The sequence below is a fragment of the Monosiga brevicollis genome, genomic scaffold, assembly GCF_000002865.3.
Source record: "Monosiga brevicollis MX1 MONBRscaffold_3 genomic scaffold, whole genome shotgun sequence".
Lineage (NCBI taxonomy): Eukaryota > Choanoflagellata > Craspedida > Salpingoecidae > Monosiga > Monosiga brevicollis.
Window position 1 is genome coordinate 609,698 of NW_001865040.1, and position 16,784 is coordinate 626,481.

The 16,784-nt window shown below is 55.1% G+C and overlaps 5 protein-coding genes across 5 annotated transcripts; 2 read left to right on the top strand and 3 right to left on the bottom strand.

Moving 5' to 3' along the window:
* Positions 1-354: 354 nt before the first annotated feature.
* Positions 355-1,657, top strand: MONBRDRAFT_22786 (uncharacterized protein; the record flags this gene model as incomplete). The annotated part of the gene is made up of 4 exons (XM_001742941.1): positions 355-900; positions 1,020-1,097; positions 1,202-1,257; positions 1,405-1,657. The coding sequence occupies 4 exons, from the start codon at positions 355-357 to the stop codon at positions 1,655-1,657; spliced, it is 933 nt and encodes a 310-aa protein (XP_001742993.1).
* Positions 1,658-3,476: 1,819 nt separating this feature from the next.
* On the bottom strand, positions 3,477-4,940 carry MONBRDRAFT_35832 (uncharacterized protein; the record flags this gene model as incomplete). The annotated part of the gene is made up of 3 exons (XM_001743265.1): positions 3,477-4,020; positions 4,236-4,389; positions 4,527-4,940. The coding sequence occupies 3 exons, from the start codon at positions 4,938-4,940 to the stop codon at positions 3,683-3,685; spliced, it is 906 nt and encodes a 301-aa protein (XP_001743317.1). The 3' UTR covers positions 3,477-3,682.
* Positions 4,941-6,080: 1,140 nt separating this feature from the next.
* Positions 6,081-8,831, bottom strand: MONBRDRAFT_5660 (uncharacterized protein; the record flags this gene model as incomplete). Its single annotated transcript, XM_001743266.1, has 2 exons — positions 6,081-6,618; positions 8,008-8,831. 2 exons carry the CDS (start codon positions 8,829-8,831, stop codon positions 6,081-6,083), a joined length of 1,362 nt encoding a protein of 453 aa, XP_001743318.1.
* A 648-nt stretch (positions 8,832-9,479) lies between these two features.
* On the top strand, positions 9,480-10,420 carry MONBRDRAFT_5661 (uncharacterized protein; the record flags this gene model as incomplete). Its single annotated transcript, XM_001742942.1, has 2 exons — positions 9,480-9,536; positions 9,836-10,420. 2 exons carry the CDS (start codon positions 9,480-9,482, stop codon positions 10,418-10,420), a joined length of 642 nt encoding a protein of 213 aa, XP_001742994.1.
* A 218-nt stretch (positions 10,421-10,638) lies between these two features.
* On the bottom strand, positions 10,639-16,600 carry MONBRDRAFT_22789 (uncharacterized protein; the record flags this gene model as incomplete). The annotated part of the gene is made up of 17 exons (XM_001743267.1): positions 10,639-10,865; positions 10,946-11,002; positions 11,092-11,183; positions 11,257-11,358; positions 11,471-11,624; positions 11,708-11,852; positions 12,021-12,213; positions 12,317-12,667; positions 12,788-13,724; positions 14,303-14,397; positions 14,520-14,684; positions 14,855-14,934; positions 15,066-15,134; positions 15,245-15,376; positions 15,504-15,549; positions 15,683-15,794; positions 15,982-16,600. 17 exons carry the CDS (start codon positions 16,598-16,600, stop codon positions 10,639-10,641), a joined length of 3,576 nt encoding a protein of 1,191 aa, XP_001743319.1.
* Between the last annotated feature and the right edge of the window lie 184 nt (positions 16,601-16,784).

Consider the following 16,784-nt stretch of genomic DNA (forward strand, 5'->3'; position numbering starts at 1 on the left):
CAGCGGGGCTGGCTCCGTGTGACCTCCCAGACCGTGACGAGCGCATCTCACCGATTGTTCTGCTGGCACTGCTCCATCCCGCAGCCCTTATATGCAAGATTTTGTCACGCAATCGAGCGCTGAAGGCTGGGCTGGCTTTGCTCTTTTCGATGGGCATGGTGGCCACGAGGTGGGCGCTGGAAATGGGTCGACCATGTGACGAGCCTCGGCCCCCGGTGCTGTGCTTCTCGCTGGGAAGTCGCCGATTCATCTCATACAAGAATGTTTGTCATGCCATCACAGGCGGCGCGCTTTGCCTCACACCACGTTTGGGGATATTTGCACCGGAACGAAGATTTGAAAGTGGCAATAAGCATGCTCAATTCGCCGCCGCCCGACGTGCCCACATCAAGCCTGTCAGCCCACCTTGACAAGCTAGGCGAGCTAGAAGAAGCCCATCGCATCGTACAGCGAGCGCTAGACGCTGCTTTCGTTGATTGTCACAAGGCCATGCACCAGCTCTACCGTTCTTGGCCACAACGCCGGGACAAACACTACTCAACCGCGGGCACCACTGCGACCCTTCTCCTTTGCACGCGCCACGACCTTTTTCTTGCCAACGTGGGCGACAGTGATGCCTTCTACTACTGCCTCGGTGCCGATGAACCTCAGTGCCTCACTGTCTCCCATTTACCAAACATTCCCTCGGAAGTTCGGCGCATCCGCAACTGTGGCGGTCGCATCAGTGCCATGCGGGTGTGTTGGACCCGGCTCTCTGCTAGCTCAGGCCAGCGCGTGTCTGTGCCCTTTCTCAATATGACTCGAGCGTTGGGCGATTTTTGGAGCTGGAACCCCGCCTCAGAGGCCTACATCGTTGACCCCCACCCCCACACCTGTCACCGATTGAGACAGCCTGACGAGGTAAACCTATTGACCTAAAGGTCCCCTGTGCTTTTGGAATTTTTTTTCCCAACCAACCAACTCAATGAGTCGAACATGCCTGCCTCTTGCATGCCCTGTTTCGTTTTACCCAACACCAGGATGACTTTGTCATCATGGCATCTGATGGACTTTGGGACTGCCTGCCCCCAGCGACAGCCGGCGTCGTTGTCCGAGAGGTGGGTCGGCATCCTGAGTGCTTACTGTCGAACAGCGCGATATGCGCACGCCTGGCTCACCACACCCGGAACGGAACTCTCACGTCCACATCGATCCATGTTAGAGCCTTGCCAAGAACTGCTGTCCAGCGCCCGCTTTGGTCGAGTGTGCCCTGCAGTTGTACGTGGGCATACTACGAACGCGTTTTTGAAGCCTCTTCTTTCCCCTTCTCTTTCTCTTTCTCTCTTTCCCCGCTCCGTTCCCAGACTTTTTGCCAATATGATCCACTCATAATCCCTACCCCCCTCTCCCCCTTTGCTGCTACAGCACGCGTTCGCACAACATCAAGTGCGACAATGTATCGGTCACTGTTGTTTTCTTACGCGGCAGAGCCGCCTGTCCTCTCCACGCCAGCGTATCACGCTCGAGCCGTGCATCAACACCCTGTTACAGCCACCACACCTCAGACTCGGGCATTTCGAGCGGTTATGCCGGCTCACTTGACGCCGCCGGGCTGAATGGCAGCCTGTGCGCTGATGTGCTGCAAAGTCATGGTAGCAGTGGGTACCTCAATGCGTAGCGAGTACCTCAATGCGTAGTCCATGCCCCGAGATTTCGTCCTCGATAAACCAGAGAAATTCATTTAGTGCTGAAGGATCAGCCTTGAATTCTTTATTTCAGGAGAGCATCTGCCGTGCGATGCAGCCTCCGCTCATCTACCGGCGTGTTGCTCGTTCCAAAATCTCTTTGGCCCGCTTGGACGCCGTCTGAAAAGCCTCTTGGCTCGCAAAGGCACGCGCTCCGGGTCCTCCACCACGTTTCGCAGACACAAAATCCACCTGGCCCCAGCATAACCACCCCCCATGAGACCCGAAGCGCTGCTTCTTCCTGTCTTCCAGTCAAATTTGATCCATCAACACGCAGAGCGCCCTTTCTCACCTCGGCACGCTGACGTTGTTGGCTTGCACGGCGCTCGCTTGCGCGCTGCTGCTCCTCGTCTACACCGTGCATACATTGCAAGTAAGGTATGAGCTTGAAGTTTGCCGGCAGCTTCCCGATGCCCGAGTTGCAGCACCCACGACCACGCACAAAGCTTGTCGGCAAACCCGGGCTGATGCCATTCTGAGGGACTAAAGATCGCCGGGTCGTAATTCGAGGCTATGACATATAGCAAGGCCAAAAAGGGCAGGCGCCGGTGTCAGGACCGCTCACAGAGTGTTGCCGGTTCAAGGTTGCCACACCACCAACCGTATTCATCAATATGCATGCGTTGCACCAGCTTTTCGTAAATGCCTGGATTGCGAAACTGCTTGTTGTTCTCGACATAGGCAACAGCGGAGGTGCCCTGCTGGACCATGGCCTGGTGTACCTGCCGCACGCGGGCGCTCACCTGTGGATCGACCTCGCCTGTTGGCCAGTGGGATGCGAGATGCGAGGAAAATATTCGAGTGAGTCAACCAAGCTCGGTGACTCGCAGCTACATAATGATCCCATTTTGCGCAGACCCTAGCCGTACCGGTTGGGCGAGGTGGCAACAAGCTGGGATCGAGGCGGCCCAGCAAGCTAGTTCGTGCTGCTCCGAGGGGTGCTACAACACCCAACGATTCATGAGCGTCGGATTCATGCGCGTCCCAGGAGGCGCAAGGCAAACGAAATAAGCATCCCTAGGCGCACCTGTAGTTGGAGTTGAAGGCTCGCGGGGCGGTGTTGCACGGTCACCTTGTGTTCGAGTAGGTGACTCCTACACAAACCAGGCCACAGTTCTGGTGAGAAAGACCGTTCGAATGGGCATACGCGAACGGCTGGTAGCTGCTCTCCCATATTCTTGTGACCCACCGGTGTTTGACCCTGTGTTGTGCTTGTAGCTCCGGCAGCTGGGGTCAGGCTGGCACTAGGTTCGCGGGAAGACCTCCCCGAGGACGGTGATATTCTTGTCTGTGTGTTACCTGACGATGTGGGCTCAAATTGTGCTGATGGACTTGTGCGCTTTAGAGCACCCTCAGCCTGTGAGCCGGCTGATGTGGACGTAACAGCCACAACTGGCGTCTCATCCTCCGAACCCGAGTCGGTATCTGACCCATACGTCACCAAGCTCATCCTTCGTGGTCGCCGAGCGTCACCGCCACCACTAAATGATTTCTTTTTTTTCCTTTCCCTTCAATCCTAAAAATTTCAAAATCGTGATAAAAACGATTTTGACGAAAAAAATAAAAAAAATTTACATGTGAATGATCACTTGCACTTTTGGTTTGGCCGTGTTGGATTGTCTTTCCTGGTTTTCTTGGCGGGAAGATGTGACAGCCTGCAGAAGACATCATTTGAACAAGTTGGATGGTGCAACTCTCGGTTAATTGATTCTGTGGCAGTCTGTCAGGCGCCTAGGTCTGGCTCAGGGCAGGGGGGTGGGGGGCAGGCTAACAAAACGAGGTGGACCATGGCCATCCAAGAAATTAAACGGCAAACACAGACACGCCTACACCATTCATCCAAGCGCCGTGACCGGAGCGCGATCGGAAACTCAACAGATACATTGACCCGCACGTCCTCATGCGGGGAACAAGCAAAACTAACGACGCGAAAGGGGCTGCCTTTTGCATGACTACGCCTAAAGCACTCGAGGCTTCATCTTGGAAATGACAATGGGAACGGCAATTAACAACGCCAAGCAAACGAGTAGGACGATGCGCCAGTCGGATGGATACCAATCCGTCATGGCGTTGTGGCGACGTGGCACGGGCGCAAAAATACGACGGCCATCGGAATCTTTTTCGGGCTCGTCGCTTCGTTGTCGCTCTTGCTCAAGAATGTCCCCCAGCTGTTTATCGTATTTGGCCAAGAGGTCGCCCGACTCGGCCGAATTGGCCCTAACACCGCACCCGGCAGACCCAAGAAGAGAATGAGCGCAATCAGCATTGTCAGGGCCAACATTGAGGTGGGCCGCTACTGCCGTGGCGAACCATGGTATTATTATTTGAGCCTTGCGGTCTCAAACAACACCAGAGAGCAGGTTTAGCCATCTCACCGTGATCGCCCCTCGGGCTCCATTGACAACTGAAATCCTGGATACGACAACACAGGCGCCGGGCTGATGAGAATGCCCACGAGCTAGCAGCGCCTTGCAAATGCTGATTTTGTATGGCTAATTTTATATGGCTAACCTTCGCTACGCCCAACTGGGGCTGCTGGGAGCGGGCGCATGGTGGTATGGGTCCGTGATTCGTCAGATGTCGGCTCTGCCACACCAAAAGAGTTGTCGCCTTCCATGACAGCCGTATACAGAGCGCCGTAGCGCGATGCTGGCACCTTGATCGTCTATCATGGTTGTGTGAGGGCGCAAAGGGCCGACGGTGATGATGCGTGGGGTGAGATAAAAGGAAAAAATGCAAGGCCGTGCCGTTGCTTTAAGGAGAGCACATGGAGCTAGCCGGGTCAGCACCACGAGCACATACCTTGCGTGAATGCAGCTCGTCTTCACGCCATAGATTGTTGAGGCGCTTTAGCTGATCGACGGAGACGCGATACTGGAGCGCGATGCCTTGCAGTGTGTGGTGAGCCTCGACGGCATGCAGAATATAGGTGAGCTCGCTCTCAGAGCCGATGGCATCACGTGTGAATACTGGCCCCCGTCCGTCGAAGCTGGTACTACCCTGACTGCCGGTGCCAGGGCTTGACTTGGCGCGACCGCGCCGAGACATGCCATTGTTATCGACAACCGACATTTCGACTGCCTCGGGCTCGCCAAGGCCGCCAGCATGATCATCAGAAGCACTGCCAAACACGTATACACGCTGAGAGGGCCGATTGTGCACGGTGGTTCCGTTGCCTCGGGTCATGCGACCCTTTTGCGGTTCAATCGCCGGCATGGTACCGGCTCCAGCTCATTGCCGTCGCACCACTAAACCGGACCCGCGTTGGGACAAGCGGCGGGACGAGATGCAGTGGTCACAAAGCACCCCCAATGTCAGCCGCTGCGGCAGCAATTGAGACGAGAGCACTGACGACGTGCACGCCGCTTGGGCAAAATCAAGACTGATGATGCGTCTCGGCGCAACAACAAAAAAGAAAAAGAATAGAAAAAAAAGACTAGAAGGGCGGCTCAAGGCACCCGCTCATGCAGATGGCAGGTGCAACTGGCCGCGTGGGAGAGGAAAAGGACACGACCAGTGCCGAGGGAACCAGTGCGAGAACCTAAGAGCTGATCTAGGGTCTGGACTTTGGCAAGTATTTTGAGCAAGACAATGGTCAAGCCCGACTGGCGTTGTCCAGAGAGTGGCTGCACTGCCAGGTCCGAGGAATCGCCGACGCCCAGCTGGTGAGAGAGAGCTCTTCAGCCCAAGAAGTCAGAAAGGGCACTGGAGCAGCCAGCAGCACCTGGATGCTGAATGCACCCGAATGAGGCCGCAGCAGCGAGAATGCACACCGATGTTTCTCTCTCTCTCCCTGTGTGTGTGAGGGGATGACGAGCGCGAGAGTGTGTGTGGTGTGTCTGTGATGTGTGTGTGTGTGACGGAGGCTGCGGCAGGCAACAGCACAGGTAGTCAATCTCTCATATATGCCTGCGCGCAAGTGGGCACTGCACCGTCACATAAGAAAAATTGTGAATGGTGTTATTCGTACAAAAGGGGGTTGCAAACCAACCAGCTTGCAAATATGTGACCGCTGTCATGCTTTCGCTTTTATTCTCTCTCTTCTTCCCTTCTCTCTCTCTCGGTTCTCTTTCGATCGAAGAAACCAATGTGAAAGAAGAAAACCGGTTTGATGGTAAAATGATGACAATCTCATTGGAACAGCAACAACATGACAACTGGTGTTGCGAACAAAATGGCCGTCGTATGGAGGGACTCAAACTTGTGACCGCTTGTTATTATGGGGGCATCGGGTGCCTGTAACACTGGATGAGCTGATGGCGCAACGCGCAGACGGATGGGGGTCACCGGGATGTTGAGGCAAGTGCGTACCCGCCCTTGGCTGTGTGTGTTTTTTCCAGGATCATGTTTGTAAGCTTAGCCGACATCAGCAGCGGCAGCTGCGCGCTCGCGATGTCGGCGCTGCTGACCACGTGTCATGTGCCGTCGCCGCAGACTCATGAGGTCCTTGGCCAGACGACGTCCGTCTGGAAGCACACGCAATTCTTTGCGAAGCGACAAATACTCGTCTCGGCTGCAACGACAGAGCCGTGGATGCCATCGATACCTGGGCTTGCGTCGCATGTACACATACGGATCTGCTTCAACTGCTTGGTAGCACCGGAGAGTTTCGGGCAGCGGAGAGTACAACCTGTATGCGCCTTCGCCCCGACAGGTAGCTTCTTTATCAGTCATCCTCTCTGTGGCTTCTTTATCAGCCATCCTCTCGGTGCCACACTGCTCTGGGTTCACTGGACTTGAAATGTTCAGCTCCTGCTCTCGAGCATCGCTCCGTTCCGACCAGCTGGCTTCGCACAGTTGAGCAAAATCAGACACATCCTCCAGTGCCCTCGGCTCTAGAGTCGCCGCATCCCCGAGGACACATAACCACGAATTCCATTCCCCAAGCTCTTCGCTGAGTGCGCGTAAGTCAGAACACAAAGTCCATGTCGAATCCGCCGCTGCCAGGCCCTCGTTTTGATGTGACGCTTGGGCACTTAAACCTGACTGCAGGTTGGGTGGGTTTGCTCTGTGTGCCATCATCACGGACATGTCTCACGGATGAGAGCGTCAAGCAAGTCCCATCAAAGGCTTGGCATTCAATGGCACGTAGAATGAATATGTTTTCCCCTTGGTTGCGCGCCAGATTCGTCGGGCTATCTCACGGTGCGTGATCCAAGTCTGGCAATTTGATGGTGCTTCACCCAAGCTTGAAACACCTGATTGTGGAGAGAGATATTTTCGTGTGTACTTCACAGGCCGACAGTTTGTGAATTCCAAGCCCGCTGTACTCATCTCCCATCTACCCCCGGTCACCCAATACCCAGCATCTCCACCAGCACACCACACACGCCATCGCAAGACCTACTTTCAGGGCAAGTGGGGCGGGCGAAAGAAAAATACTGGCATGACGCGTTCAAACATCAAATCGGCTCTTGGATTTTTCTTACGTCGAGGAACGATACTTTTCTCGTCGACGAGCGACCGGTGGCCAAACCACCAGCCCTTCCTTGTAAGGGTGTTTTTGAAAACAACTCGACAAAGCAACACCTCTTGAAAAAAAAAAGGGGGGTTTGCCTCACATAGTCGTGGTGCCGATGCACCGACCCATTCGATTGTTTCAAGAGCAAGAGGCATGCTTGATGCCTGGCCTGATCCCACATGCCACGCGAGATCACAAACTCAGCGTGAATTCAGATGAATTCTGAACTACACCCCGCTAGATAACTCAAGACGGCGTGCCTCACCCAAATGTGGCCCGTAACTGCCAACCAGGGCCAATGTGCCGTCTCAAAAGGGTGCAGTGGTAACATCAAACTCAGGCCCGGCAAGGATGACTGGTCAGCTGACGTCACCAGACCAGCCACGCACAATCGCGAATTCGATGCAAGTTTGTACATGAAATTTGTCCATAAGAAGCACCACCGAACCTGAGACTTGATCGCACCCGAATGCAAAAAGGGAGTCCTCGTCTGTCACAGGCATGACCATGATCTCCTCGTCTGCCACAGACTTGAACATGATCATCACTGGATCAAGCATCGATCTGCTATCAACACCACCAATCAACACACTGCCGTCGTAAAATGTGGGAAAAAAGGCAATTGCTTACCAAACTTTTGGTCTCGTATTATGCACAGCTATACAAAAAGCCGTTCAATCGTTGTTGCAAACATTCGGCCAGTGCCGAAAAACTGTGCACAGCTTGAAACCATTATGGCTCGAGAAAGGATTCACAGGTCATGAAGTTTGATCCGACCGTTCTGAACACGAAGAAAAGGTACCGCCACCGCTGTTCCGGTACCATGCAATCTTGTTGTCGTCGCGGCTGGCGCTGAGGACGTCGAGGTCACCGTCGCCGTCCAGATCTGCCGCATGTACCGAGCGGGCGCCATCAGCAGATGTGGAGATGATGATCTGGGCGGAGAAGGTGCTGTTGCCGTTGTTACGGTACCACGCAATCTTGTCATCGCCAACACTGGCGCTGAGGACGTCGAGATCACCATCGTCGTCCAGATCGGCCGCATATACTGAGATGGCATGTTCGGCGGCGGTTGAGATGACGATCTGGGCGGAGAAGGTGCCGTTGCCATTATTCTGGTACCACGCAATCTTGTTGTCGTTCTCGCTGGCGCTAAGGACGTCGAGATCACAGTCACCGTCCAGATCTGCCGCATACACGGAGATGGCACCGTCAGTGGCGTTGGAGATGATGATTTGAGCGGAGAAGGTGCCATCGCCGTTGTTCCGGTACCACGCAATCTTGTTGTCATAGCAGCTGGCGCTGAGGACATCGAGATCACCGTCGGCGTCCAGATCAGCCGCATACACTGAGAACCCACCGACGGCGGTGGTGGAGATGACACGCTGCTCTGGTGCGCTCCACCACAAGTTTGGCGGTGCGTCATATAGATAGGCGAGGGCTGCCTCCACGTGTATGCCGTTAAGCACCACTTTTCCGGTCGAGTTGAGCACCACATCTCCAACCGCGTTGATATGCAGTGTACCGGCCTCGTCCACCGCAATCGACGGCTCCTGAGCCGCCACCGCCATGACTAGCGCCCAGCTTATAACGAGCACCTTCACGGTGCAACGTGCCCCCGGCCACAGACTCATGCATGACGCCATGCCCAATGACCTTACTCCAATTCAGGCTGGCTGGTCGTGGGCCCAGGGATGTCAAGAACCTTCAAAAAATGAAGAATCGTCACTTTGCAAATTTTGTGTGTGTGTGTGTGTGTGTGTGTGTGTGTGTGTGTGTGTGTGTGTGTGTGTGTGTGTGTGTGTGTGTGTGTGTGTGTGTGTGTGTGTGTGTGTGTGTGTGTGTGTGTGTGTGTGTGTGTGTGTGTGTGTGTGTGTGTGTGTGTGTGTGTGTTTGTTGATTTTTCGGACTCATGACATGACAGTCCCCCATGTCATTGATGTACGTGTTAATGGTCGCGCCGAACAGCTGGGGGAGGAGGGGACTACATGTCGTTAGATGGTGGTGCTACACATGTAGTTGGACGGCGGCCGGCGTTGATTGTGATCGCAATCCAACTTGCTTGGGAGGCTTCGAACCGTGCAGTTCCGCTGAATCTATTATGGGGATGCCAATTGGTTTGCGAACGAATCTATCTTTTATCGTCACCTTTGTTACCCCGACTCAATCGCGCTACATTCGTTTTATCCACATCTTCTGCTCGTTTTACGCATTCAATTCACCATTGTATCGGCTTTATTTCTTCATTATCTTCATTTATCACTGCATTTTCTCCATCGTGCTTGAGAGAGAAAATGGCGCACTCGGAGGAAGAGGCTGGTCCTGCCACTGCCAGAACCGCCAAAGACCGGGTAAGACCCAAGGCGCAAAGGTGGAGAGTTGTCTTGTTGCCGCTGCAAACTCGCTTTGAGCTCAACTTTTTTCGAATGTGACAACGACACCACGCCACCCACCCGCAGGCCCAGCTGTTGAACGATGCCTTTCACCAATTCCAGCTCCCAACACCACCAGAGCCATCTCCATTGGCAGTGCGTGCAACAGGCTACCTGGCGATGTTTTGTCTTGCACCACGGCAGCAACCCCCCCCCCCCGGTACAAGATTGTCAATCACGCTCAAGTCCTTGAAACCTTGCGCTTTGGTCCTCCGCAGACGATGGCCCGGATCAATCGATGCAGTGACTGGCTGCTCCCCATTTGGACAGTGATTCATAAGCAGACCCGTCGAACAAAGGCCGTGGTCGCTGCCCAAATCACCCGTGAGCTCATTGCTCTGCTTGAACCCGAACACAGGCCTCCAACCGCTGTGGTCGATTACTTGCAGGCCGTTGCCGACGCCGTTCACATGGGTACTAGCGCCGCCCCATCTGAGGCCGTCCGCCTCAGCTCCAGTCTCGAAGAGGACGCCACATGCGCCTGTCAGGAGCTTATTGCTGCCATTACGGACATTTATTATAGTTTGCAGATGCTCTTTGAAATCCACGTCCCGTACCATAACCTCATGGTCATGGGCCGCCCCATCCGGCGACTGCAGAATCACCCTTTCCCTGAATCTCTGCTGACCGAACAGTTGATGCTGCAATGGAAGCGCTTGGCCGTCGCTGACGCCCGGGCTTGCCGCCTTATACGCCACCCGCGATCGCTCTGGCGCCGCTTTCTAGATACTCTGGTCCGCACCGATCTGAGGCAGCTACAGGCAGACAACGATCCTAAACCCAGCGCGCCGCCGCCGGTCTGATCACCCAGCCTCACCCCTCCAAAGAAGAGCAAGCTGCTGAGCAGCAGTCACGTTTGTCTACACTCACTTGCATCAACATCACCGGCTTTTCGATAGCATTGTGTACGCATGTCATGAGACTGCTTGTGTGACGTCAATTGTAGGCCCAGAATTGGCCTTTGAATTCTGCTCAGGTTCAAAGCACATGAACAACAAAAACACGCCTGCTTCAACATTTCTTATGCACCAAAGTGGACGCGATAGACGCGGGCGTTGCGGTCCGAGAGTGTCACGTCATAGATTTGGATGTCATTGGCGGGCATTACGTCCAATTGTTGGGAGAGTCCATCGCAGGACATTTCTTGTACCGTCACTTGACGATCGTGAAGGCTTGGTAGCGAAAAGGTCAAGTCGACGGACACGTTGTAGGTCTGCCCAGCATCCAAAACGCCAGCAACAATGATAACTAATCAACCGAAGAAGGCCGTGAGCTAGCATGCACACTGGCACGCCCGAAATGTCAAGTGAGCAAGCTCGGAAGCATACCGGCGCTCGCTTCGTCTTCATGAAGCCATACCGCTGACATGGCACTCGGGAACGGTCCTAAAAGGCCCAATAAGACAGGCACATGAGCGGCAGCTGAGATGCCTATTGAGATGCGCTTGCATGCTCGAACAAATCCATTGACAAACCGGCATTCTGAACGGCGGTCTCCACAGCCATGAACTCGGCTGGGGCAGGTGACAATGAGGGCGGCGCCAGGATGCGGCCGTGGGCCAAGTACCTGGAGGTAGAGACAGTTATTTGTAGATGAGCCACATATCCCATTTGGTCAGTCAGGCAAGTCGGGTTCTTACTCGAGCAGGCAAACGCGCAGGTTGCCATAGTATTCGACAGCCGCCACGATGGCGTCGCTGCTCTCGCTCATCCAGAGATCATACTCGCCCATCTTGCCACAACTACCACGGCGATTGTTCCCAGCCACAGAAATTGGTACATGAGCAAGGTTCGGATTCAGAAAACAATGAACCGTAGGCGCAAGGCGCTTGACAAAGTATCAAGCAAACGCACGATGTATCAACGTCCGGGCCTGAAGTCACGCCACCCAAAGAGAACCATCCCAGCTGAGCGCCATAGACAAATTGCGCCACAACTCGTGCCATCAAAGGGTCTTGGTCCGCCAAATCCTCAGCATTGAAAATGTCGCCAAACCCCACAAAGTAACCTGAAGCAAGGGTGCGAGGCCGAGTGCAGATGAGAAATGAGCAGGCTCGAGACCAGTTCAAACGCAGGGCCGCGCAAGCGCACCGCCATAGATGGCTGGGAAAGCTGGAACCAAGGCCTTGGTGCCCACAAAGGCTGGTTCAAAGGCCACCAGTGTCAAAAAGCCGCTGATTGCATCCATGTAGGGTTCACTGTTGGACTCAGTGACCAGGGGAACTGTAGGGCCCACCTATGGTCAAAGTGTGTGTCAGACCTGTAGAAACACAAGCAGAGCTCAACCCCTACCCAACCCTACTGTGGTACTTTTCGTCCTCGTCTTTCCTGGACGACACCACACGTCCAAGCGGGGCGGATTGCATGAAAAGAAGCCGCGTCTTTGCCAGCCATGTCAACCTACGCGCTGGCGCATGGCCTTGATGATGTCCACAATGCCGGTGCGCCAGTAAAAGCCGCCTCCTTTCGTGTGATTATGCCAGCTCGTCCAGTCTGGCGTCGGGGCTGCTGCTGCGAGCTGGTCGATATACACGCCCTCCACGCCATAGGTGTTAACCAAGGCATCCACCGTGTCGGCCAAGGTAGTTTGCCAGTAGCTGCGTGGGACGGGGGTGTGATAAGCGCCAAAACCATCGTGAAATGCGTGTTTTTGTTGCTCTGCCGTTCTGTGTCATTTGGCTCATCCCCCGCAACACATACATGTCGGTTGGATCGGCCGTGTGGAAGGTCGAGCCCGAGCCATAGCTTTCGACGTAGAAGGATTGGTCGGCAGCTCCAAAACTGGGGTTGGCCTTGCGGCAGCAGTGATCACTGCCATTGTGCTGGGCATATGATGTCGAGGCCACATCGAAAATTCGACCATTGATGTAGGGGAAGATGTGAACGCCTTCCTTCTCCAGCTCGCGCACGACGGTGCCAAAGTAGTCACCGCCGCGCGGCGGCAAATAATCAGGATAATGCGTGTCAAAGCGGTAGCGCGCGCTTGCATTCGCATCTGGGCCCTGCTGCCACTCATACCAGTGAAGCGCCATGTTGGTGTTGAAACGTTCACTGTGAAGCACATTGATCAAGCCAGTGTGGTCCAAACCAATAGATGAGTGCATGCAGGAGCAAAAACTTGGGAAATGAGCTTGCAATGCAACATGGTCGGCTCAAGATTGCGCGGCGTACCGGATGCGACGGGTGACGTTCAGGACCGTGTGGGGGTCACCTTGCGTCTCGTTGAAAATGTCGTGGCACTGCCAGCCGCTATTGATCCAGATGCTGTTATTGACATACCAGCCAGGGATATCTTGTCGCTGGTGCAGACGACCGGCCTGCATCCACTGGGCCTCGCCGAGCGCAAAGGTTCGATACATCTGCGCCGCCTGATACCACAGGTCATCGCCGCCGCCTACCACGGCGAGTGTCAGTGGAAACGGCATGGTTGATTCGGCAAAGGGCAGGCCAGCATCCTCAACCAGGTAAACGATGCTGAGGGAGGCTACGTCTTCAACGGCTGCCGCATTGAGGAACTTGATGTATCCATAGCCATCGTGAGCTGCCAAGTACAGGCCTTGCCCCTCGTTGGCCGCCCCACCCCCTGCCGCCATCCATTGCATGGTTGCGCCGGACGACGGATACGAGCCAGAGGCTGCAAAGGCGCCTTGGTAGCGGACGCCATACCCGGCGGGGAAGAATGCAGAGCCATCCTCGGGTTGTCGCACATTGCGCAAGTTGAGCTCCAGCTGCCACAGGCTGGCCTTGGCTTTGGGACGATGATTGACAACCTTGGCGCGCAGCTCGTAGGCGTCTAGCGTGACATTGTGCTGCAACTCCAAGGTTAAACCAATGTCGATTTCCAGACCCTCGGTGATCTTGGGCCAGGAGAGGGCAAAGTCTTTGCCATGAGCCGAAATGTGGGCACTGGGACGCGTGCTACTCGGAAGGGAGATGGTGGACGTGCCACTTTCAGTGACCATGGTCACACTAAACCACTCGCACGTGACGTTGGTCAACAGGTTCACTTGCGCGCTGGCTGCACCTGACAAGCTGCTGAAACAACCCGCTTGATCCAGCGTCAGCGTCGTGGCACTGGTGCTCATGACCATCAGCACCGCCAGCGCCACTAGCGCTGGCCACATACAATGACCACGCCCGCGCGTCATGATGCCAAATCCCTGAAGCGCCTCGCACCTCTCGAACAACGAAAAATAGCTCCAAACGCAAAGGTCGTGTTACACACTTTGATTGAAACAAAAAGACTCAGTGTCGCACTTTGACATTTTGGGTTTCAACTACTGATCGCATCACGACCGGGTATGATGATATGGGTGAGGCCATGCGATGATCCTGGCCGGTTCTAACTGGAAAAAGTCCTTTGCAATTCAGGCTCTGGTGCAATAAGAATGAGCCGCAACAAGCCACCAAAAAATAAACAACAGATTAAGTGGCGCTGACTCAAACACCGACAGCCACTAACGGGTGGAGCAAGGGTCAAATACGCACACCGATCAAACAAAAAAATTACAAAAAAAGGGGGGGGGTGAGGGGCGCCTCGTGCGCTCAAAGAGTGTGCCTGTAAACCTTTACAGACAGTGCGAACAGATACGCAGACCACGGGATAGCAGATGTTCGCTTTGGGCGCTTAGTTGTGACCACTAGGCCAGGGCGTAACAACGGCACGCTGCCAGGCTGCTAAGATACTCGTATCCGATGTGTCTGTGGGCAAGTCAAAGTCAATGGCTCCACACTCAGTTATCAATGTAAGAAGGTCGTCGTCCTCGCGATCTTGTGGCAAGCTGGGCATTCACGGCCGCGACGGAGAAGTGATGTGAGACACCATGACTGATGCCGCGCACAGAGAGAGAGAGCGCGCGCGCGCTGCGCGCGCCATGAGGAGACGAGTCGCATTGACACTTACGTGCCCCGCAAAATGTTGGGTGGCTGGCGATTGGAGGCATCGCGGATATGTACGCGCAAGACGCCCTCGCTATCCTTTGCCGTGGCCATGTTGCGAACATTGAGGTATAGCTTGCAGAGGGCGCGTACGGCTGCCACGCTTAGCTCCGAGTTGATGAGGTTATAGCTGCGCGTAGGTGGTTGACAATCAAGGATTGAAGCGAGCGAGGCAGATGGAAGCATGACGAGATGACGTGAGCAAAGGTGTCATTAGGCAATCCCCCATTGAGCTTCGAGAAGGACGGGTATCGATGAGGGCGCAAAGCATTCCAGACGGGGAAAAATGGGGCGCCTCACCTGTTGCACATGTTGTTGATAAACTCGGTCAGGCTGACAAAGGTGGTGTCTTCCAGTGAGCGGGCTGCCAATGAGGCCTTCTGCTCAAAATCGCCCGCATGGCACGCCGCACCAAAATTGGGGCAAACGGGACAAATAGAAATCAGTGAGAGCAAGCGGGTTCTGGTTGAAAATCAAACTTCAAGTGGGGACGGAAATCCGAGACACATACACCGGCGTGGGGCTTGTCAATGCGCCCCTTGAAGTGATCTCGCAAAGAGCGCAAATGCATGTCCACCCACTGAAAAAGGAGGGGTGGAATGGGGTGGAGTGAGGCCCGATGGATTCAACAGGTACAAAAAACCAACTCGCTCACACGTGCAACCCTCGAGCAGTTTAGATTGAGCATACCGAATTGAAGGCGCGCAGGAGATTGGGGGACATGGAAGGCAAATGCACGCCCACTTGAGCAAAGGTGGTTGTCAGAAAGGGAGAGAAGGGGCGCCGTGTTTGCACCCCGATGGCGCCATCACTGATGGTTGACTAAGGTCGCCACAACATCAGGATGGAGTGAGCTGAATTAAACCACGTGGGTGCAAAAAAAAAGAACGGCAGTGGCAGTGCTACTTCGCACCATTCAGGGCCATGCAACCTGCGAGCGCAAACCTACCGCGAAGCCAGCCTCAAACCAAGCCAAGCGCGTCCACCGAACAAAACTATGGGAAGGCAACAAAAAACACAAAGAGGCATCAGGCGGCGCCACCCGTCAGAGAGCGAGCACAAGGGTGGACACCAACAAAGCGAGGGATGGTCGACGATTTCCAAAGAATAAAGGAGTGTCAGACGTACTCATCCTGCACACTGGGCCAGTTTGGCATCTCTGTGCGAAGGGCCGCATCGAGGGCAGTAGCCTTCATTTTTTTGCGCGCCGGCCGACCGGCACGGGTGAGTTCTTGGCGACCTGTCGGTGAGCATGGACATGAAACGCACAAATCAAGTTTTCGAGAAATATGAGAGCGCCAGAGGGTCTTTGAACCATTGTGTGCGTGGAGTGGTATCGGTTGCCGGAAACGCCCACATCACGTTGCTTGAGCTTGGTTTTGTTTTTGCAGAAGATGGAGGCACGGTGTGCGGCGCAAGGGGCGTACCAGAAGCTGGGTCAGGATTTGGAAGGTGGTTGGCATCCGTTGCGGCATCGGGCGTATGTGCAGACGGGCTGGGCAGGACGGACGAGGCACCCGAGCTGGAGGGGCCGCCGAGGATCGAGGCGCTGGGGTTGTACAGGCCGGGATTGAGCGCACCGAGACCGGCAGAAGCATGGGGGGTGGTGCCGTTGCCAAGCAGAGCAAGAGCAAAGTCCGGGGCCATGAGTTGAGTGCGGAGGCCAGGCCCGTTGGCGAGGGGATTGGAGGCCATGGTGACAGAGGTGGCGGGATTGCCCAAGGAGAAGGGGTGCAATGAGCCCAGGGCTGTGGCGCTGGCTCCATTCGTGAGGTTGGGGGCATTCATTTGCTGCATGGAGCAGAGGCGGGCTTGCGCCACGAGCAGTTTGAGGGTGGCATGATTGATGGCCACGAGATGGTAAAAGGCACGCTTGGACAGGTTTTCGTCCCATTTGACGTTGGGCCCAACGCCAAGGTGCTCAAAATGGGCGTGCGGCCCACGCATGAACGAGTTGATGACGATACGTTCGGCCTCATTCAGACAGCTCAGATCAAGCGAGCTTAGGTCGTGGGCGCTGCTTGCCGCAGCGTTGTTGGGATCCATGTTGGGAGGTCACCGAAGCTGGAGCGGGTGGGGCACCCAATGAAGTGAGGAGCCAGCCAATGGCCAACGTCTCTGTGAAAAGGGCTGGCTGTGTCTGAGCCGCAAGTGCACGGGCTATCAGCCAATGAGGATATGGCTTGTCACTCAGGCCCCACAAATTGTCAGGCGACACGGTCGGTGCGCC